Genomic DNA, 23,651 nt, shown 5'->3' on the forward strand with positions numbered 1-23,651 from the left:
TCCACCTAACCGGTGCACCTTTGTGGGAGGAAACCGGAGCGCCCGGAGGAAACACGGGGAGAAGGTGCAGACTCCGCACAGACAGTGACCCAAAGCTGGAATCGAGCCTGGATCTCTGCCGCTGTTGTGAGGCAGCAGTGCTAACCACTGTGCCACCGTGATGAGATTAACTTCAGGATTACACACTGCACATTGGTCCCCTTATCTCAAAAGGGTTGAATCTGAGGGAGTTCAGTGAAGAGTCACTCAGTTTATTCCTGGTATGAAGGGGTGAAGAGAGGGTGAGGAGATTGGGCCTATACCCAGTGGCGTTTAGAGGAATGAGAGGCGATCTTATTGATATGAGATTCAGAGGGGGCTTGACATGGAGACGTGGAAGGGACGTCTCCCCCTCCGGGGGAGGAGGGCAATCTAGAACCATGGGGCACAAATTCAGGATAAGGGATCACCCACTAACGGCACAGATCATTTTGTGTCTCATGGGGATTGCGAATCCTCAAGAGTTCACTATCCCAGAGAGCGGCGTTGGGCTGGGACACAGAACATGTTCAAGGTTGAGATGGATAGAGTTTTGATCTGGTTAGGTGTCAAGGTTCATGGACAGTAAGAAGTCTGACAACACCAGGTTAAAGTCCAACAGGTTTGTTTCAAATCACTGGCTTTCGGAGCGCTGCTCCTTCCTCAGGTGAATGAGGAATTCAGATTCACCTGAGGAAGGAGCAGTGCTCCGAAAGCTAGTGTTTGATACAAACCTGTTGGACTTTAACCTGGTGTTGTAAGACTTCTGACTGAGCTCACCCCAGTCCAACGCCGGCATCTCCACATCATAGCATCTGTGGAGAGAACGGGGGGCTGGATGACTCTTTGTCAAAGCTTTTTTTTAAAATTGTTAGAGTGCCCAATTCTTTTTTCCCCAATTAAGGGGCAATTTAGCGTGGCCAATCCACCTACCCTACACATCTTTGGGTTGTGGGGCCGAGGCCCACGCAAACACGGGGCGAATGTGCAAACTCCACACGGACAGTGACCCAGGGCCGGGATCGAACCCGGGGCCTCGGCGCCATGAGGCAGCAGTGCTAACCACCCTAACTCTTCGTCAAAGCTGGAGAGATCTGGAAATGGGGTCAGATTTATACTGTCGGGGGGGGGGGTGTAAATGGGGTGATTAAGGCTTAGAAGGGCGATGATGGTGGCACAGAAAGAGATTAGAATGTGTGAAGGGCAGAATAAAGGTGAGCAGTGTGTAGCCATGCAGTCCCACAGCGCAGGAAAGGCCTTTCGCTCCATCGGGCCCGCGCCTGTCAAAAATATGGCCTACTCCTGCTCTTAACCCTCATGCCCTTATGTCCAACCTGTGTTAGCAACCCGAAACATTGAGTATAAAAACTGGCAAGTCAGGCTGCAGTTGTATAGAACCTTGGTAAGGCTGCACTTGGAATGTTGCGCACAATTCTGGTCGCCACACTACCAGATGTTTCCCGGTCTGGAGGGTGTTAGCTACGCGGAGAGGCTGAATAGACTCAGACTGTTTTCATTAGAACGACGGAGGTTGAGGGGTGACCTGATCGAGCTCTGCAAGATTATGAGGGGCATGGACAGAGTGGATGGGCAGGCACTCGTTCCCAGGGTGGAGGGGTCAGTCACCAGGGGACATAGGTCTAAGGTCCGTGGGGCAAAGTTTAGAGGAGATGTGCGAGGCAGGTTTTTTACACAGAGGGTGGCGAGTGTCTGGAACGCGTTGCCAGGGGAGGTTGTGGAAGCGGATACATTAACGGCGTTCAAAAGGCACCTTGACAAACACATGGAGGATGGGTATAGAGGGATACGGCACAAGGAAGTGCTGAGGGTTTTGGCCACGGTTGGTATCATGACCGGTACAGGCTTGGCGGGCCGAAGGGCCTGTACCTGTGCTATTGTTCTTTGTTCTAAACCCTTGCCCACGTGCGAACGGCAAAGCTATCATGTCATCATTTCAGTTGAGTATCGATTGCGCTGGTGAGTAAATAGCTGAGTGGATCTGTGCCGTGAAGATTATATTCGCCGGCAGTATGTTCCGATCCTCCAACTCACCTTTCGATGCCACCGTCTTTCCTCTGGGCTCTATCGAGTCTGACCGGCCCCGCGTGTTCATTCTGTTGCGCAGTTGGCTCCATATCGGGCTGTCGGAATGCATGTCCCAGCTCCTGCTCTCCCCCTGCAGCACGGAGACACTGGGCCCCAGGATCCGCTCGCCTCGGTGTGAGTGCCCTCTGGTTACCATGGCGCTGGACAGCTCGGAGGTCTGTGGAGTGAAGTGGGGGGGGGGGGAGAGAGAAAAAAAAGCGTGTTACCGCCGGGGCAGATCCTCTGGCTGCGGACGGCTGCCATGGAGTTCGGACTTACCCGAAACGGAGCTGTGTCCATGGCCCATTTCCTGCTAAACTGACTTGTCAGTTGGTTGTGCATTCCCGGTTCCACTTGGCAGCTTTAAAAATAAAAGACAAATTAAACATAGATTCAGGGAAACAGAAAACTGCCATTCGGCCCCAAACTGCCATCCAGTTAGATCGTGGCTGATTTGGATCCCAACCTCATTTTCCGCCTTAGCCAGTCTTGCTTCAGGGTTTTGATGAGTGTCCACCTGGAACACACATCGGGGGTGGCTTCTCCTCACCCCGACGCCAAAGTTGTGGCCAGCGAAGGGGCGGAGAATTTATTTTCCCGCAAGGAATCGGGACCGAAAGGCAGCGTACTCGGGGAGTACGCCGCGCCGCCTGGGATTTACCTGGGGCCATTGCCAGGGGCCCGCTCCGCCATTCTCCACCCCCGACCGGCCGGAGTCCCGACGGTGTGGAAGTTAAACCTGCTCCAGCCGGGCGGGATACTCGCGCGGCGGCTGGGGACTCAGTCCGCGGCCGCCCTGGTCGGGGGCTCAGTCCGTGGCCGCCCTGGTCGGGGGCTCAGTCCGTGGCCGCCCTGGTCGGGGGCTCAGTCCGTGGCCGCCCTGGTCGGGGGCTCAGTCCGTGGCCGCCCTGGTCGGGGGCTCAGTCCGCGGTGGCTGTGGGCTCAGTCCGTGGCCGCCCTGGTCGGGGGCTCAGTCCGTGGCCGCCCTGGTCGGGAGCTCAGTCCGTGGCCGCCCTGGTCGGGGGCTCAGTCCGCGGCCGCCCTGGTCGGGGGCTCAGTCCGTTACCGCCCTGGTCGGGGGCTCAGTCCGTGGCCGCCCTGGTCGGGGGCTCAGTCCGTGGCCGCCCTGGTCGGGGGCTCAGTCCGCGGCCGCCCTGGTCGGGGGCTCAGTCCGCGGTGGCTGTGGGCTCAGTCCGTGGCCGCCCTGGTCGGGGGCTCAGTCCGTGGCCGCCCTGGTCGGGGGCTCAGTCCGTGGCCGCCCTGGTCGGGGGCTCAGTCCGTGGCCGCCCTGGTCGGGGGCTCAGTCCGTGGCCGCCCTGGTCGGGGGCTCAGTCCGCGGCGGCTGTGGGCTCAGTCCGCGGCCGCCCTGGTCGGGGGCTCAGTCCGCGGCCGCCCTGGTCGGGGGCTCAGTCCGCGGCGGCTGTGGGCTCAGTCCGCGGCCGCCCTGGTCGGGGGCTCAGTCCGTGGCCGTCCTGGTCGGGGGCTCAGTCCGCGGTGGCTGTGGGCTCAGTCCGTGGCCGCCCTGGTCGGGGGCTCAGTCCGTGGCCGCCCTGGTCGGGGGCTCAGTCCGTGGCCGCCCTGGTCGGGGGCTCAGTCCGCGGTGGCTGTGGGCTCAGTCCGTGGCCGCCCTGGTCGGGGGCTCAGTCCGTGGCCGCCCTGGTCGGGGGCTCAGTCCGCGGCCGCCCTGGTCGGGGGCTCAGTCCGTGGCCGCCCTGGTCGGGGGCTCAGTCCGTGGCCGCCCTGGTCGGGGGCTCAGTCCGTGGCCGCCCTGGTCGGGGGCTCAGTCCGTGGCCGCCCTGGTCGGGGGCTCAGTCCGTTACCGCCCTGGTCGGGGGCTCAGTCCGTGGCCGCCCTGGTCGGGGGCTCAGTCCGCGGCCGCCCTGGTCGGGGGCTCAGTCCGCGGCCGCCCTGGTCGGGGGCTCAGTCCGCGGTGGCTGTGGGCTCAGTCCGTGGCCGCCCTGGTCGGGGGCCTCGGTCCGCGGCCGCCTGGTCGGGAGCTCAGTCCGCGGCCGCCCTGGTCGGGGGCTCAGTCCGTGGCCGCCCTGGTCGGGAGCTCAGTCCGTGGCCGCCCTGGTCGGGAGCTCAGTCCGCGGCCGCCCTGGTCGGGGGCTCAGTCCGTGGCCGCCCTGGTCGGGAGCTCAGTCCGCGGCCGCCCTGGTCGGGGGCGGACCGGTCGGAGGGCAGGGGAGGCCCTTATAGGCGGCCGGTAAATGTTTGTGCGGGCGTTGAGGGTTAGGCGCGCGGCCGATCGGGGGGTTTCCTTTTTGGGTCCAGCTCCGCGGTCCGAGTCCACCATGGAGCACGGCGCAGTCGCTGGAGGCCACTGCCCTGCGCATGCGCGGCCTCCGACCCGGAAGTGCAAGGGCCCGTATCTGCAGCAAAAGCTGCGAGATCTACTCCGGCTCCCTGCTCGCCCCCTGCAGGGCACGGAATTCATGTCCCTTTGATGCCAGTTTTTCTGGCGTAAACCTCTACCGTTCTGACACCGGGGTGGGGACATGGTCCCAATAATGGAGAATCCAGCCCGGCAAGTATATATTCACAGTCCAAAGGTTTGCAGGTTAGGTGGATTGGCCATGCTAAATTGCCCCTTAGTGTCCAACGGTTAGGTGGGATTACGGGAATAGGGTGGAGGAGGTGGGAACACAGGGATTGGGGGTGGGACGGGGTGCTCTTTCCAAGGGTTGGTGCAGACTTGATGGGCTGATTAGTAAGTTTGCAGACGACACAAAGGTTGGTGGAATTGCGGATAGCGATGAGGACTGTCCGAGGATACAGCAGGATTTAGATTGTCTGGAGACTTGGGCGGAGAGATGGCAGATGGAGTTTAATCCGGACAAATGTGAGGTAATGCATTTTGGAAGGTCTAATGCAGGTAGGGAATATACAGTGAATGGTAGAACCCTCAAGAGTATTGAAAGTCAAAGAGATCTAGGAGTACAGGTCCACAGGTCACTGAAAGGGGCAACACAGGTGGAGAAGGTAGTCAAGAAGGCATACGGCATGCTGGCCTTCATTGGCCGGGGCATTGAGTATAAGAATTGGCAAGTCATGTTGCAGCTGTATAGAACCTTCGTTAGGCCACACTTGGAGTATAGTGTTCAATTCTGGTCGCCACACTACCAGAAGGATGTGGAGGCTTTAGAGAGGGTGCAGAAGAGATTTACCAGAATGTTGCCTGGTATGGAGGGCATAAGCTATGAGGAGCGGTTGAATAAACTCGGTTTGTTCTCACTGGAACGAAGGAGGTTGAGGGGTGACCTGATAGAGGTATACAAAATTATGAGGGGCATAGACAGAGTGGATAGTCAGAGGCTTTTCCCCAGGGTAGAGGGGTCAATTACTAGGGGGCATAGGTTTAAGGTGAGAGGGGCAAGGTTTAGAGTAGATGTACGAGGCAAGTTTTTTACGCAGAGGGTAGTGGGTACCTGGAACTCGCTACCGGAGGAGGTAGTGGAAGCAGGGACGATAGGGACATTTAAGGGGCATCTTGACAAATATATGAATAGGATGGGAATAGAAGGATACGGACCCAGGAAGGGTAGAAGATTGTAGTTTAGTCGGGCAGTATGGTCGGCACGGGCTTGGAGGGCCGAAGGGCCTGTTCCTGTGCTGTACATTTCTTTGTTCTTTGTTCTTTGAATGGCCTCCTTCTGCACTGTGGGGATTCTATGATTCTCCCTGAAGCTGTCCTATGGTGAGAGGGTGAGTAAAACGGGCCTACTTCCTCCAAAATGTAGAATGAGTAATGATTGTCCCGAAGCATCAAGATTCGTAACATGTAGGAGCAAGGGTTTGGGGAGTATGCAGGCGGGGAAGGCCCCGGGACCGGACGGATTCCCGGTGGAGTTCTATAGGAAGTACGCAGACCTGTTGGCCCAGCTACTGGTGAGGACCTTTAATGGGGCAAGGGAGGAAGGGACCCTGCCCCCGACAATGTCGGAAGCGACAATTTCTTTGATCCTAAAGCGGGACAAGGACCCACAGCAATGTGGACCGTACAGGCCGATCTCGCTGCTCAATGTGGATGCTAAGTTGCTGGCAAAAGTGCTGGTTACGAGGATCGAGGACTGTGTCCCGGGGGTGATCCATGAAGACCAGACGGGATCCGTAAAGGGCAGGCAACTAAACACCAATGTGCGGCGGCTCTTAAACGTGATGATGATGCCATCGGTGGAGGGAGAGGCGGAGATAGTGGCAGCTATGGACACGGAGAAGGCCTTTGACCGAGTAGAGTGGGAGTACCTCTGGGAGGTGCTGCGTAGGTTTGGGTTCGGGGTAGGGTTTATCAATTGGGTTAAGCTCCTTTACAGAGCCCCGATGGCGAGTGTAGTGACGAACCGGCGGAGGTCGGAGTACTTTTGACTGTACCGAGGGTCGAGGCAGGGGTGCCCCCTGTCCCCCCCTGTTGTTCACATTGGCGATCGAACCATTGGCCATGTCATTGAGGGAGTCTAATAAATGGAGGGGGGTGGTCCGAGGGGGAGAAGAGCATCGGGTGTCGCTATATGCAGATGACCTGTTGCTGTACGTGGCGGCTCCAGTGGAGGGGATGGTGGAGGTCATGCAGACTCTAAGGGAGTTTGGGGAGTTTTCGGGCTATAAGCTCACTGTAGGGAAGAGTGAGCTCTTTGTATTACAGGCGGGGGACCAAGAAAGAGAGATAGGGGACCTACCGCTGAGGAGGGCGGAGGGGAGCTTTCGGTATCTGGGGATCCAGATAGCCAGGAGTTGGGGGACCCTACATAAATGAATCTGACGAGGTTGGTGGAGCAAATGGAGGAGGATTTCAAAAGATGGGACATGTTACCGCTCTCGCTGGCGGGTAGAGTGCAGTCGGTCAAAATGGTGGTCCTTCCGAGGTTTCTGTTCGTGTTTCAGTGCCTTCCCATCGTGATCACTAAGGCCTTTTTTAAGAGAGTAGGCAGGAGTATTATGGGGTTTGTGTGGGCGAATAAGACCCCGATAGTAAGGAGAGGGTTCCTGGAACGCAGTAGGGACCGAGGAGGGTTGGCGCTGCCAAACCTGGGGAGCTACTACTGGGCAGCAAATGTGGTGATGATCCGTAAGTGGGTTATGGAGGGAGAGGGGGCGGCATGGAAGAGGATGGAGATGGCGTCCTGTAAAGGAACGAGCCTGGGGGCATTGGTGACTGCACTGCTGCCGCTCTCGCCGACAAAGTACACCACGAGCCCGGTGGTGGCGGCAACGCTAAGGATCTGGGGCCAGTGGAGACGGCATAGGGGTGCAATGGGAGCATCGGTGTGGTCCCCGATCAGGGGTAACCACCGGTTTGCCCCGGGGAAGATGGACGGGGGGTTCCAGAGCTGGCATCGGGCGGGGATTGGAAGAATGGGGGACCTGTTCATCGACGGGACGTTTGCGAGCCTAGGGGCACTGGAGGAGAAGTTTGAGTTACCCCCGGGAAATGCCTTTAGATATATGCAGGTGAGGGCTTTTGTGAGGCGACAGGTGAGGGAATTCCCATTGCTCCCGGCACAAGAAGTTCAAGACAGGGTGATCTCGGGTGTATGGGTCGGGGAGGGCAAGGTGTCGGAACTACACCAAGAAATGAAAGAAGAGGGGGAAGCGCTAGCAGAAGAGTTGAAGGGTAAATGGGAGGAGCTGGAGGAGGAGATCGAGGAAGGGCTGTGGGCTGATGCCCTGGGTAGGGTTAATTCCTCCTCCTCGTGTGCCAGGCTCAGCCTGATACAATTTAAGGTGGTCCAGAGTGCACTTGACGGGGGCGAGGTTGAGTAGGTTCTTTGGGGTAGAGGACAGATGTGGAAGGTGCTCAGGGAGCCCGGCAAACCATGTCCATATGTTTTGGTCATGCCCGGCACTGGAGGGCTTCTGGAGAGGAGTGGCGGGAGCAATATCTCAGGTGGTGAAAGTCCGGGTCAAGCCAAGCTGGGGGCTAGCAATATTTGGAGTAGTGGACGAGCCGGGAGTGCAGGAGGCGAAAGAGGCCGGCATTCTGGCCTTTGCGTCCCTAGTAGCCCGGCGAAGGATCTTGCTAATGTGGAAGGAGGCGAAGCCCCCCAGCCTGGAGGCCTGGATAAATGATATGGCTGGGTTCATAAAGGTGGAGAGGATTAAGTTCGCCTTGAGCGGGTCTGTGCAGGGGTTCTACAGGCGGTGGCAACCGTTCCTAGACTACCTCGCGGAGCGTTAGAGGAAGGTCGGTCAACAGCAGCAGCAACCTTGGGGGGGGGACACGTCCTGGGGAGGGGGGGGGGGGAAAGGGGGGACTGCCTGGGAGGGTGGCTGAGCAAGAGATAACATGAAGGGTTGGGGAAACTGGCACGTACGGGTGAGGGCCAGTGTACAAAGCTGTGTAAATATATCATTTTGCCATGTATATATCTTGCTCTGCGCGATTTCTCGTTTTTTTTGTTACGGGGGGGGTTATTGTTTGTAAGGGAGAAAAATTGTGTTAAAAAACTTTAATAAATATTTTTTTTTAAAGAAGATTCGTAACATGTTTAACAGGGTCGAAGCTGATTCCTTTGCCGGGGAATCTACAACACGGGGGGGGGCAAAGTCTCAGAAAAAGGGTCTGAAACTTTAGGGACTGGGATGAGGAGACAGTTCTTCAATCTAGCAGTCCAGAGACCCAGGGAAATGCTCTGGGGACCCAGGTTCAATTCCCGTCACACCACATGGTGAAATTTGAATGCAATTTTTTTTTTTAAATCTGGAATTAAAAGTCTAATGATGCCCATGAAACCAGTGTTGATTGTTGTAAAAACCCATCTGGTTCACTAATGTCCTTCAGGGAGGAAATCTGTCGTCCTTACCTGGTCTGGCCTACACGTGACTCCAGACCCACAGCAATGTGGTTGACTCTTAACTTCCCCCTCAAGGGGCAATTAGGGATGGGCAATAAATGCCGGCCCAGCCAGCGACGCCCACGTCGCATGAGTGAATAAAAAGAAAAAATTTCAAATCAAAGGGTGTAGCCAGCTAAAATGGCTGATTCCCGATTAGAATGGTCAAACCCCGATCTAAAATGGCGAACGAAAGAGGCTGATGGGAAAATCAGCCAATAGGACTCAAATGGACAGCTGCAGGCAAAACAGTGTAATCGGCTCTGGGGAAGTCGGCCCAGACCGATACCTGCAGCCATTAACATCACAACAACCCATCCATCTGCATAGTAAGCAGTCATCCCCGGGAACAATTGCTACAAATTAGCAACTCAAAGCCGACCCAGACCTTTCGGCGCCAGCAGGGGCTGACACAAAGGAAGGTAAACGACCACCCCCCGATCAAGGAATCGCCCCATTATTGGAGCATATCGAACCAAGTGATTGGGACCAAGTCCAATCACTTGAAACCAGGTACGAGGTCCGCCCCGAGAGGCGGGAAGCCCCTGGGAACTATAAGAATAGGGGCCAAGTTCAGATCAACCCTTCTCTTCCTGCTCGCAACCTTCGAGACCCTTCAACAAGAAAACTGTAAGTCTTACTCCAGCGATCGCTACCAGATAGACACTCCTGACTATCGACTTGTACCAGCTTTGGAATCCCGCAGGCTCAGAACCCATACGAAAGACCATTCGTTTCCCTGACCTGGTGGGCCATTTCCAAAGTTAAGTATTGGCCTTTAGCGGTAGGTAGTAGTCTAGAAGTAGAATTATCGTATAAGTATTAATTGCTGTATATAATAAATGAGCGTTGATTTAACTCTTACTAAGCGGTGTGCTGCATTATTAATCATTACTTGGACTTGAACCACGTGGCGGTATCAGAAAGGTACCTGGCGACTCATGAGCAAAGATGACAGAATAAGAATAAAGTAAACTAAGGCTAAAACGAGCAACAAGGGTTGTGAATCTTTGGCATTCTCCACCCCAGTGCATTGTGGATACTCCATTGTTGAACACACTTCAGGCTGGGTAGACAGGTTGCGTGCCGGGAACGGGGGAGTTCTCCCAAAGCTTGGGCTGACACACAGATTGTTGTTGTTAGCCCCTGGTCGCCAGTTTTTGAGGCCCAATACTTTTACATGGTATCAGGAGTTGGCAGAATGGAACCGGGACTTTGGCGCATTGAACCTCTTGTGTTTAATCGAAACATCGCAGGCAACGAGGCAAAATTCGGAAAAGTGTCGCCCGGATGCTCCGGGTTTTCTCCCACAGTCCAAAGAAGTGCAGGTTAGGTGGATTGGCCACTCTTTTGAGGTCAACCAAATGTAAGAGAGGAAACGAAGTTAGGGATAAAGCAATGTATGACGAATGATCTTTCCAAGTCTGTGCCTTACTACAGTGATGTCACTAACCTCATCAGCTCTTCAACCTAGATGAAATGAATGAAATGAAAATCGCTTATTGTCACAAGTAGGCTTCAAATGAAGTTACTGTGAAAAGCCCCTAGTCGCCACATTCCGGCACCTGTTCGGGGAGGCTGGTACAGGAATTGAACCGTGCTGCCGGCCTGCCTTGATCTGCTTTAAAAGCCAGCAATTTAGCCCTGTGCGAAATGGTGCTGGCGGGAGCACCATACTGTTGCGTTTAACAAGCTCAAAGGAGCACTCTTAGCTCCCCACAAAACGTCGACATTCGAGCCCCTGTACTCCTCGCAGCGGAGTTGGAGCTCTCTGCATCCAGAATGCCAGATGATTGGCCTTAGCATCAAGGGCCCCCACTGACCCCGAGACTCGTTATTCCCCAAATCGAGACGTCTTCGTGTCCACTTGTCAGAATTTTCATGGTGCCATATCTGGTCATCCTGTTGAAAGCGATCGTCATCACTATTCTTAAAAAGCCTCTTCAAGCTGCAACATTACAACTACAGTGTGGTAAGGAGCTGTACCTGGCTAATGGTCTTTTCAGAGCTCTCCCGCCTGCCACTGGCCAGCAAGATCATGAGCAGGACATTGACATCATGACAATACAGGTCCTCTCTTCTCGTCGAATCCATGAGCTTGAGGATGTCTTGCAGGTGGATCTTACATGCGAGCAGCTCTGCAAAGTCATCATTAAAGGCTGCTCCGAGTCCTCAAAGGAGCTTCCCCATCAGCTCCACACATTCTTCTCTACACGAGAGGCGCTAACTGTACAGGACGGGCCGATGCTGCGTGGTCAGCGATTCATCGCCCCTCCCTCTTTGCAGGCACTACACCCAGCAACTCCAACAAGGGCACCTCCAACAGGGCTGCAGGCAACCATGTTACAGGCCAAAGGAGTCCCAACACTGGCCATCGATGCATGCAGACATGGAGAGGGACGTATCCAGGTGGGCGCCAAGCAAACCATTCAAGTCGCATCAAAACCGAGGAAGCACCTACATGAGGCCCTGGATCTTCCACAATCGTTCGCGGCAGCTGATGTTTTCAAATGGAGCGGGAAGCTGAAGAGTCCACGCACGGCATCCCGCAGCGCATAACGGGAACGTAGAAAATGGGAGCAGGTGGAGGCCATTCGGCCCTTCGAGCCCGCTCCGCCATTCATTATGATCATGGCTGATCTTCCAACTCAGTAACCGCCTCCCCCCATATCCTCTGCCCCCCTTCGCCCCAAGTTCTATAATCTTGAAAACATGCAATGTTTTGGCCTCAACAACTCCCTGTGGTAGCGAACTCCACAGGCCGACCGCTCTCTGGGTGAAGAAATGTCTCCCCATCTCTGTCCTAAATGGTCTCCCCCGAATCCTCAGACTGTGACCCCTGGTGCTGGTCACACCCACCATCGGGAACATCCTTCCCGCATCTACCCTGTCCAGTCCTGTTAGAATTTCATAGGTTTCTATGAGATCCCCCCTCATTCTTCTGAACTCCAGCGAGAACAATCCCAACCGAGTCAATCTCTCCTCCATATGACAGAACCGCCATCCCTGGAATCAGTCTGGTAAACCTTCGCTGCTCTCCCTCGAGAGCAAGAACATCCTTCCTCAGAGAAGGAGACTAAAACTGCTCACAGTACTCCAAGTGTGGCCTCACCAAGGCCCTGTACAATTGCAGCAACACATCCCTGCTTCTATACTTAAAACCTCTCGCAATGGAGGCCAACATACCATTTGCCTTCTTTACCGCCTGCTGCACCTGCATGCTTACCTTCAGCGACTAGTGCACATTATAATAATCTTTATTGTCACAAGTAGGCTTACATTAACACTGCAATGAAGTTACTGTGAAAAGCCCCTAGTCGCCACATTCCGGCGCCTGTTCGGGTACACTGAGGGAGTCCAATTCACCTAACAGCACGTTTTTCGGGTCTTATGGGCGGCAAGGCAGCACAGTGGTTAGCACAGTTGCTTCACAGCTCCAGGGTGCCAGGTTCGATTCCCGGCTTGGGTCACTGTCTGTGCGGAGTCTGCACGTTCGCCCCGTGTGTGCGTGGGTTTCCTCCGGGTGCTCCGGTTTCCTCCCACAGTCCAAAGATGTGCAGGTTAGGTGGATTGGCCATGATAAATTGCCCTTAGTGTCCAAAATTGCCCTTAGTGTTGGGTGGGGTTACTGGGTTATGGGGATAGGGTGGAGGTGTTGACCTTGGGTAGGGTGCTCTTTCCAAGAGCCGGTGCAGACTCGATGGGCCGAATGGCCTCCGTCTGCACTGTAAATTCTATGAAACCGGAGCACCCGGAGGAAACCCACGCAGACACGGGGAGAACGTGCAGACTCCACACAGACAGTGACCCAGCGGGGAATCGAACCTGGGACCCTGGCGCTGTGAAGCATCAGTGCTAACCACTGTGCTACCGTGCTGCCCATGTCTTGTTGCCCATGCCCCTCTCTCAATGTATAACCATTCAGATAATAATCTGCCTTCCTGTTTTTATATCCCTTCTTATTCAAAACTGCTCCCAATTCCCAGGTCTGCTGTTTTTTTCTGGCTAATCTGGCTGCCTCTTGGATCTAATGACAGACAATCCTCGTCAGGTTGTTCCCAGAGAGTCCCGGGACTTTGCACAGGAATGGGACGTTGAGCACATCACGAGTAGTTCAATGATTCCAGTCCATTGGCCTTTGCAGGAAAGGCGGTGCATTCAGCCAAGCACGGCTTGTAAAAAGTGCCCTAGACTTCGCAGAGTCCTATGCTGCACCACTCAGCTAGTGAACTGCACCCAGACAGGGTCTGCCATCGCCCCCGCAGACGTGCCAGGACCATGGTTCCCATCGCCAAGTCCTTCTTGCAACCACAGATTGCAACCATCACGAGGTGCCCTTATGAAGCAGCGACAAAAGGGAAGGAGGCATTCCGATCAAAAAGCTCGGCCACTTTCGGCGCCCATGCCCTGTTAGAGGTGAAAATATTCACACAAAGGCCTGATAAGAAGTTAAAAAAGCAGTTTATTGCATCAGAATTCTGGGAGGAAAGGCCTGAAGCTCCGCAGCCTATTGACAACACCCTTTCCTCACTTGAGCTAAGGCTCACACGGGTTAATATACAGATTCAAGGGGCGGAATTAGTTGTATACTCATTTACATACAATTAATCAACTATATTCGCGTCACTCTCAACGAAGAAATACACCACAAGCCCGGTGGTGGTGGCGACTTTGAAAATTTGGGGACAGTGGAGACGGCATAGGGGAAAGACGGGAGCCTTGGGGGGGTCCCCGATAAGAAATAACCATAGGTTTGCCCCGGGGGGAATGGATGGGGGATTTGGAATATGGCAAAGAGCAGGAATAACGCAAGTGAAAGATCTGTTTGTGGATGGGAAGTTCGCAAGTCTGGGAGCGCTGACCGAGAAATATGGGTTGCCCCAAGGGAATGCATTCCGGTATATGCAACTGAGGGCTTTTGCGAGGCAACAGGTGAGGGAATTCCCGCAGCTCCCGACGCATGAGGTGCAGGACAGAGTGATCTCAAAGACATGGGTGGGGGACGGTAAGGTGTCAGATATATATAGGGAAATGAGGGACGAGGGGGAGATTATGGTAGATGAGCTGAAAGGGAAATGGGAAGAAGAGCTGGGGGAGGAGATTGAGGAGGGGCTGTGGGCGGATGCCCTAAGTAGGGTAAACTCATCGTCCTCGTGTGCCAGGCTAAGCCTGATTCAATTTAAGGTGTTACACAGGGCGCATATGACTGGAGCACGCCTCAGTAAATTTTTGGGGGTAGAGGATAGGTGTGCGAGATGCTCGAGAAGCCCAGCGAATCACACCCACATGTTCTGGTCATGTCCGGCAGTACAGGGGTTCTGGGTGGGGGTGGCAAAGGTGCTTTCGAAAGTAGTGGGGGTCCAGGTCGAACCAAGCTGGGGGTTGGCTATATTTGGGGTTGCACAAGAGCCGGGAGTGCAGGAGCCGAGAGAGGCTGATGTTTTGGCCTTTGCGTCCCTAGTAGCCCGGCGCAGGATACTGTTGATGTGGAAGGAAGCCAAGCCCCCGGGGGTGGAGACCTGGATAAATGACATGGCAGGGTTTATAAAGCTGGAACGGATTAAGTTCGTCCTAAGGGGATCGGCTCAAGGGTTCACCAGGCGGTGGCAACCGTTCGTCGAATACCTCACAGAAAGATAGAGGGAATGGAAAAGAAGAAGGCAGCAGCAGCAGCCCGGGGGGGGGGGGGGGGGGGGGGAGAGGAACCAGAAGGACTCTCAGGGTTGTTAATATATATGTATAATATGTATAGGTCGTTGCTATAAATACTTGTATATTGGACTGTTAAATCATATTTTTGGAGAGTGTTTATCTGAGACAAGGCAGTTGCCATTTAGTTTTAGTTTTCGTTTTTGTTATATATTATTTATTCTTTGTTTATAAAACAGTTCATTGTTACTTATACTGTTATATTATTGTGTAAAGGATACACAATGTACTGTGGTGGTTGACCAAAGATTTTCAATAAAATATTTTTTTTTTTAAAAAACTATATTTGCGTCACACTTAATGATATGCAGTCAATCAATTTTCCTAGCATCCCAGTTATCACATTATGGTTAAAGTGGGTGTTGCCCTACCTGCCCCTAACTTCATACAGAAGTCATTCAAAACTAACATAATGATGTCCTGTCTGCAACTTATCAAGGACACAGAGCATTTCTTGTTCTGGGAAGCTGTTATCAGCGGCTGTTGAAATACTCCCTAGGTTCTCATGAGGTAGCTTACACAGTTTGTAACTTATTGTTAAAGGAAAGTGGCTAGTTCAGCCATTTTGTGTCTTTAGTATTGCTTTAATGGCTAACAGCCATTTTGTGTCCTTTCTGATATTAACAAGCATTGTGTATACACTATCTATTTCTACAAATTGCCTCGTCTAAACAGGCATCCAAGCCAATGGGTACCTTTTGTCTCATCAAAACTATTCAAAGGTAAGATAGGAGCACAAATGTAGTTACAGGGCCACCTATAATTTATATCATAGTCCAGTATCACAAAATGCCCTCCAACAGGCCCCGATGCAACATGGTGCAGGGCTACAGAGGCCGGCGCAGAAGAAAGGAGGCCCGCAGCCCGAGAGGCCGGCCCGCCGATTGGTGGGCCCCGATCGAGGGCCAGGCCACAACGGAGGGCCCCCCCCCCCAAGGTCGGACAACCCCCCCACAGGCCACCCTCGGACCCTTCCACGCCAACGTCCCGCCGGCTAAGAGCAGCTTAGAACGGCGCCGGGGGGGACTCGGGTTTTATGTATCGGCCGCTCGGCCCATCCCGGGCCGAGAATTGTCCGGGGGGAGGGGGGGGGGATCCCCGTGGAGCGGCCCCTGGCCGGCGCCAATGCCACCGAATCTCCGCTCTGCAGAGAATCGCGTCCCGCCGCCGGGGCGGCGAGGCGCGATTCGCACCGGCCGCGTTGTTTCTCCGGCCCAGCCCCGGGCTGAGAGAATCCCGACCCTGAATGCAGTTCTCCAAAGGGATTCTAGTCAAGGTTCTGTACAACTCAGTTATCACTTCCACCATTTCATACCCGAGCCCTCCTACCTCACTCGACCCTTCAGTCCCCCGGCACAGACCCTCACAGACAAGAAGAGTCTGTGCCATTTAAATCCTCATTTCCCTCAGTAACCGAGGGCGCGTCTCTTCCTGGGCGGGTGACGTTTTAGACTCTCGAGAGCCGCGCCCAGTTCTGTGGCGTCCCACTTTCGGGAGGAGGCGTAGACGTGCGAGAGAGCGCGGAAAAAGATTCATGAGAATGGTACCCGGGGTGAGAAACCTCAGTTACGTGGAAAGGTCGGAGAAGTTGGGATTGTTGTCCTTGGAGAAGGGAAAGTTGAGAGGAGATTTGATAGAGGTGTGGAATCTGGAGAGAGCCGAGGGGGAAAACGGTTCCCGTTGAGGGGAGGGTTGGAGGGCACAAGGCTGAAGATAATTAACAAAAGGAGCAATGGCGACTGTTGTGTTCTGCTCTCGACGTAGCATTAGCTGCTTCATTGATGCGCACTCTGACAAAGGAAGGTTCAGTCTTGGAGATAGCTTCAACGCGTTTATTAAACTGTTAACAATTTTCCTACTTGGATTCGACTCTCCTCTTAATCCTGCTATAGCTACTCAGACTGACGAACCAGTCTGCTACAATCCACGTGGTGGGTGTGATGTGTTTCAAACAACCCTGTCTGTACTCACTGAGTGTATCCACTGGAAAGAGAAAGATCATGTGTGCTGTGTCCTTTTATATGGGTTGGTGTAATGCCCCCCTGTGGTAGTGTCACCTCTGTGTGTATCGTGACTGCCCATTGGTCGTGTCCTATCTTACTGGCCTATTGGTTGAATGTCTGGGTGTCATGATGTCTCTGGTGCTCCCTCTAGTGTTTATTTAGTCTTAGTGTATTTGCATTAACCCCTTGTGTACTTACAGTGATGCATATCACCACAGCGACATGAGGGGAAACCTTTTCGCACAGTGGGGATCTGGAATGCCCTGCCTGAGAGTGTGGTGGTGTCAGGGTTAACTGAGGCATTTGAGAGGGAACAGGATTGTCGTCTGGAAAGGAATAACACGCAGAGTTGTGAGGAAAAGACAGGCAAGTGTCACAGGGTGGAATGCTCCTTCAGAGAAAAAGGGCTGAATGGCCTCCTTGTGACCATTTTGCGATTCCGCCATATTAAGTGCCTCTCCTTCATCTATTTTATCGTTCTATTACACCCTCCTTGCTAAAGTCGGTTGATTTGTTCCCGGATTTAAGCAGACAGGAATAGCGGAGGATAAATTTGTCGAGCGCCCATTTCTGGGAACAACAGTCTCCCCCCCCCAGTGCACGGTACGGCTGAGGAGGTCTGAAGGGCCTCTCGCCTCGTTACTCAGAGACCACACTGGGCGAAGTGGCAGAGTGTGACAGGAGTAGGGGATGGGGGTGGACGAGGGTGGTGGGTGGGAGGGGGGTGGGGGGGGGGTGTTCAGGATGTTGGGGGAGGATCAGGTGGCTTGGGAGGGGGCAACAGTGTTACAGTGCAGAAGCTGGCCATTCGGCCCATCGAGTCACCACCACCCTACCTAGATCCACACCCACACCCTATTCCCGCAACCCCACTGATTCATTTTGGTAGGACAAATTTGAATGCGGATTACAGGGTTAACGGCAGGGTTCTGAGGAATGTGGAGGAGCAGAGAGATCTCAAAGTTCATGTCCACAGGTCTCTGAAAGTTGCCACCCAAGTGGATAGAGCCGTGAAGAAGGCCGATAGTGTGTTAGCGTTTATTAACAGGGGGATTGAGTTTAAGAGCCGTGAGGTTATGCTGCAACTATACAAGACCTTGGTTTGACCACATTTGGAGTATTGTGTGCAGTTCTGGTCACCTCGTTATAGGAAGAATGTGGAAGCATTGGAAAGGGTGCAAAGGAGATTTACCAGGATGCTGCCTGGTTTGGAGGGTCGGACTTATGAGGAAAGGTTGAGGGAGCTAGGGCTTTTCTCTTTGGAGCGAAGGAGGATGAGAGGCGACTTAATAGAGGTTTATAAGATAATGAGGGGGATAGATAGAGTGGACGTTCAGAGACTATTTCCTCGGGTGGATGTAGCTGTTACAAGGGGGCATAATTATAAGGTTCAGGGTGGGAGATATAGGAGAGATATCAGAGGTAGGTTCTTTACTCAGAGAGTGGTTGGGGCGTGGAGAGCACTCCCAGCTATGGTAGTGGAGTCGGACACTTTAGGAACTTTCAAGCGGTTATTGGGTAGGCATACGGAGTGCACTAGAATGAGTGGGAGTCGGTTGATTTGATCTTAGTTTCAGACTAGTTCGGCACAACATCGTGGGCCGAAGGGCCTGTACTGTGCTGTGGTCTATGTTCTATGAACCTTTGGGACAATTTATCATGGCCAATCCACCTAACCTGCACATCTTTGGACTGTGGGAGGAAACCGGAGCACCCGGAGGAAACCCAGGCACACACGGGGAGAACGTGCAGACTCTGCGCAGACAGTGACCCGAGGTCAGAATCGAACCCGGGTCCCCGGCGCAGGGAGGAAGCAGTGCTAGCCACTGTGCTGCCTGTATTGTAGAGATATCAAGGGCTGTGGAGGGTGTTACCGGGGATTGGGGGGGGGGGGGGTGACAGGGAGGCAGTGATTAAGGGTCACGGAGATGTCAGGGGTGAAGGGGGTGGATCCGGGGTGAGGGTTAGGGGCTGGAGGTCAGAGGGCAGCGTTATCTGGACCAGAGTTCCCAGCGATTGTGGGGAATGCTGAACTCCTGTTTCATTTGCAGGATCGTTTCGGATCGTTTTGTTCAATGTTCTCCAGCTCGGGAATGGTGTTGGAAGCCGGGGAACAGCAAGCAGCCGGGTGGTCCTTTAGCCGCTGTGCAAAAGTCGCCACTTCAAGAGTGGGAGCATGAGGACTCTTGCCTGGGGCGGATGCCACACTTTCATAGAATCACAGGATCATGGAACAGGCCATTCAGCCCCTTGTGTCTGTGTCAGCTCTCTGAACAGCGTTAGATTGATAGAATTCCAGAATGGTTACAGCTTAGAAGGAGGACATTTGGCCCATTGTGTCCGTGCTAGCCCTTTGTAGGAACAACTCAGCCACTCCCCCGCCCTTGGCCCGTAGCTCTGTACGTTATTTTCCTTCCGATAATTATCCAAACCCCTTTTGAAAGCCACGAATGCATCATCGCTCGAGTAGTGCCTTTCAGATCCAACCACTGTGTGTGTGGAAACGGCGATTCCTCCTCCCAATTAGAGCCTGGCCAAGTGCGAGGCAGTCGAGGGGATCCCCCCAGGGGTGCAGAGGTAAGTATAGCCCCCCAAAGGGGGAGGGTGGGCGGGATCTGCCACTGATGGGGGTTGAATCAGGGGTGGTGACTGTCAGGAGGGAGAGCCCCGAGACGTGGCCTGGGTGCCGTTCGACTGCAGCGCTGGCTGGGACCCCTTTAAAGACGATCGGTTTGAAGCTGGTTCACGGCGGTAAGTATCTCTGCCTCGCCACAGTGATGCCATTAACCAAGCCCACGCACTACTTCTTCGATAAGGCTCAAGGGTCAATGAGTAATCCCATCGATTTACTCTGTGTACTCGCCAGGACTGACACTTTTCCATTTTTTCGTAAGACTCCACCCACACTGTATCTAACCCCGTGCTGTACCTGTCCTGGGAGTGTTTGATGGGGACAGTGTAGAGGGAGCTTTACTCTGTATTTAACCCCGTGCTGTACCTGTCCTGGGAGTGTTTGATGGGGACAGTGTAGAGGGAGCTTTACTCTGTATCTAACCCCGTGCTGTACCTGTCCTGGGAGTGTTTGATGGGGACAGTGTAGAGGGAGCTTTACTCTGTACCTAACCCCGTGCTGTACCTGTCCTGGGAGTGTTTTATGGGGACAGTGTAGAGGGAGCTTTACTCTGTATCTAACCCCGTGCTGTACCTGCCCTGGGAGTGTTTGATGGGGACAGTGTAGAGGGAGCTTTACTCTGTATCTAACCCCGTGCTGTACCTGTCCTGGGAGTGTTTGATGGGGACAGTGTAGAGGGAGCTTTACTCTGTATCTAACCCCGTGCTGTACCTGCCCTGGGAGTGTTTGATGGGGACAGTGTAGAGGGAGCTTTACTCTGTATCTAACCCCGTGCTGTACCTGTCCTGGGAGTGTTTGATGGGGACAGTGTAGAGGGAGCTTTACTCTGTATCTAACCCCATGCTGTACCTGTCCTGGGTGTATTTGATGAGGACAGTGTAGAGGGAGCTTTACTCTGTATCTAACCCCGTGCTGTACCTGTCCTGGGAGCATTTGATGGGGACAGTGTAGAGGGAGCTTTACTCTGTATCTAACCCCATGCTGTACCTGTCCTGGTAGTGTTTGATGGGGACAGTGTAGAGGGAGCTTTACTCTGTATCTAACCCCGTGCTGTACCTGCCCTGGGAGTGTTTGATGGGGACAGTGTAGAGGGAGCTTTACTCTGTATCTAACCCCGTGCTGTACCTGTCCTGGGAGCATTTGATGGGGACAGTGTAGAGGGAGCTTTACTCTGTATCTAACCCCGTGCTGTACCTGTCCTGGGAGTGTTTGATGGGGACAGTGTAGAGGGAGCTTTACTCTGTATCTAACCCCGTGCTGTACCTGTCCTGGGAGTGTTTGATGGGGACAGTGTAGAGGGAGCTTTACTCTGTATCTAACACCGTGCTGTACCTGTCCTGGGAGTGTTTCATGGGGACAGTGTAGAGGGAGCTTTACTCTGTATCTAACCCCGTGCTGTACCTGTCCTGGGAGTGTTTGATGGGGACAGTGTAGAGGGAGCTTTACTCTGTATCTAACCCCGTGCTGTACCTGTCCTGGGAGTGTTTGATGGGGACAGTGTAGAGGGAGCTTTACTCTGTATCTAACCCCGTGCTGTACCTGTCCTGGGAGTGTTTGATGGGGACAGTGTAGAGGGAGCTTTACTCTGTATCTAACCCCGTGCTGTACCTGCCCTGCGGGTGTTTGATGGGGACAGTGTAGAGGGAGCTTTACTCTGTATCTAACCCCGTGCTGTACCTGTCCTGGGAGTGTTTGATGGGGACAGTGTAGAGGGTGCTTTACTCTGTATCTAACCCCGTGCTGTACCTGCCCTGGGAGTGTTTGATGGGGACAGTGTAGAGGGAGCTTTACTCTGTATCTAACCCCATGCTGTACCTGTCCTGGGAGTGTTTGATGGGGACAGTGTAGAGGGAGCTTTACTCTGTATCTAATCCCATGCTGTACCAGACCTGGGTGTGTTTGATGGGGACAGTGTAGAGGGAGCTTTACTCTGCATCTAACCCCGTGCTGTACCAGTCCTGGGTGTGTTTGATGGGGACAGTGTAGAGACAGCTTTACTCTGTATCTAACCCCGTGCTGTACCTGTCCTGGGAGTGTTTGATGGGGACAGTGTAGAGGGAGCTTTACTCTGTATCTAACCCCATGCTGTACCTGTCCTGGGAGCGTTTGATGGGGACAGTGTAGAGGGAGCTTCACTCTGTATCTAACCCCGTGCTGTACCAGTCCTGGGAGTGTTTGATGGGGACAGTGTAGAGGGAGCTTTACTCTGTATCTAACCTCGTGCTGCACCTGCCCTGGGAGTGTTTGATGGGGACAGTGTAGAGGGAGCTTTACTCTGCATCTAACCCCGTGCTGTACCAGTTCTGGGTGTGTTTGATGGGGACAGTGTAGAGGGACCTTTACTCTGTATCTAACCCCGTGCTGTACCTGTCCTGGGAGAGTTTGATGGGGACAGTGTAGAGGGAGCTTTACGCTGTATGTTACCCCGTGCTGTACCTGTCCTGGGAGTGCTTGATGGGGACAGTGTAGAGGGGGCTTTACTCTGTATCTAACCCCGTGCTGTACCAGTCCTGGGAGTGTTTGATGGGGACAGTGTAGAGGGAGCTTTACTCTGTATCTAACCCCGTGCTGTACCTGTCCTGGGAGTGTTTGATGGGGACAGTGTAGCGGGAGCTTTACTCTGTATCTAACCCCATGCTGTACCTGTCCTGGGAGTGTTTGATGGGGACAGTGTAGAGGGAGCTTTACTCTGTATCTAATCCCGTGCTGTACCAGACCTGGGTGTGTTTGATGGGGACAGTGTAGAGGGAGCTTTACTCTGCATCTAACCCCGTGCTGTACCAGTCCTGGGTGTGTTTGAAGGGGACAGTGTAGAGAGAGCTTTACTCTGTATCTAACCCCGTGCTGTACCTGTCCTGGGAGTGTTTGATGGGGACAGTGTAGAGGGCGCTTTACTCTGTATCTAACCCCATGCTGTACCTGTCCTGGGAGCGTTTGATGGGGACAGTGTAGAGGGAGCTTCACTCTGTATCTAACCCCGTGCTGTACCAGTCCTGGGTGTGTTGGATGGGGACAGTGTAGAGGGAGTTTTACTCTGCATCTAACCCCGTGCTGTACCAGTCCTGGGTGTGTTTGAAGGGGACAGTGTAGAGAGAGCTTTACTCTGTAGCTAACCCCGTGCTGTACCAGTCCTGGGAGTGTTTGATGGGGACAGTGTAGAGGGAGCTTTACTCTGTATCTAACCTCGTGCTGCACCTGCCCTGGGAGTGTTTGATGGGGACAGTGTAGAGGGAGCTTTACTCTGCATCTAACCCCGTGCTGTACCAGTCCTGGGTGTGTTTGATGGGGACAGTGTAGAGTGAGCTTTACTCTGTATCCAACCCCGTGCTGTACCAGTTCTGGGTGTGTTTGATGGGGACAGTGTAGAGGGAGCTTTACTCTGTATCTAACCCCGTGCTGTACCTGTCCTGGGAGTGTTTGATGGGGACAGTGTAGAGGGAGCGTTACTCTGTATCTAAACCCGTGCTGTACCTGTCCTGGGAGTGTTTGATGGGGACAGTATAAAGGGAGCTTTACTCTGTATCTAACCCCGTGCTGTATCTGTCCTGGGAGTGTTTGATGGGGACAGTGTAGAGGGAGCTTTACTCTGTATCTAACCCCATGCTGTACCTGTCCTGGGAGAGTTTGATGGGGACAGTGTAGAGGGCGCTTTACTCTGTATCTAACCCCGTGCTGTACCTGCACTGGGAGTGTTTGATGGGGACAGTGTAGAGGGAGCTTTACTCTGTATCTAACCCCATGCTGTACCTGTCCTGGGAGAGTTTGATGGGGACAGTGTAGAGGGAGCTTTACTCTGTATCTAACCCCGTGCTGTACCTGTCCTGGGAGTGTTTGATGGGGACAGTGTAGAGGGAGCTTTATTCTGTATCTAATCCCGTGCTGTACCAGACCTGGGTGTGTTTGATGGGGACAGTGTAGAGGGAGCTTTACTCTGCATCTAACCCCGTGCTGTACCAGTCCTGGGTGTGTTTGAAGGGGACAGTGTAGAGAGAGCTTTACTCTGTATCTAACCCCGTGCTGTACCTGTCCTGGGAGTGTTTGATGGGGACAGTGTAGAGGGAGCTTTACGCTGTATGTAACCCTGTGCTGTACCTGTCCTGGGAGTGCTTGATGGGGACAGTGTAGAGGGGGCTTTACTCTGTATCTAACCCCGTGCTGTACCAGTCCTGGGAGTGTTTGATGGGGACAGTGTAGAGGGAGCTTTACTCTGTACCTAACCCCGTGCTGTACCTGCCCTGGGAGTGTTTGATGGGGACAGTGTAGAGGGAGCTTTACTCTGTATCTAACCCCATGCTGTACCTGTCCTGGGAGTGTTTGATGGGGACAGTGTAGAGGGAGCTTCACTCTGTATCTAACCCCGTGCTATACCTGCCC

The 23,651-nt window shown here is 53.7% G+C and overlaps 1 protein-coding gene across 3 annotated transcripts in view; it reads right to left on the reverse strand.

Annotated features, from left to right (window-relative positions):
* Positions 1 to 23,651, reverse strand: part of LOC140403843 (uncharacterized) — a 349,170-nt gene that overhangs the window by 291,282 nt on the left and 34,237 nt on the right. For all 3 annotated transcript variants that reach the window (XM_072492027.1, XM_072492026.1, XM_072492028.1), the window contains exons 2-3: positions 2,383 to 2,464; positions 2,071 to 2,281 (exon numbers count right to left, since the gene is read on the reverse strand). In XM_072492027.1, the coding sequence (XP_072348128.1) occupies positions 2,071 to 2,281; positions 2,383 to 2,445 (274 nt within the window). In that variant the 5' untranslated portion in view covers positions 2,446 to 2,464. The remainder of the gene's footprint in view (positions 1 to 2,070; positions 2,282 to 2,382; positions 2,465 to 23,651) is intronic.

This window comes from Scyliorhinus torazame, chromosome 29 (genome assembly GCF_047496885.1).
Source record: "Scyliorhinus torazame isolate Kashiwa2021f chromosome 29, sScyTor2.1, whole genome shotgun sequence".
Taxonomy (NCBI): domain Eukaryota; kingdom Metazoa; phylum Chordata; class Chondrichthyes; order Carcharhiniformes; family Scyliorhinidae; genus Scyliorhinus; species Scyliorhinus torazame.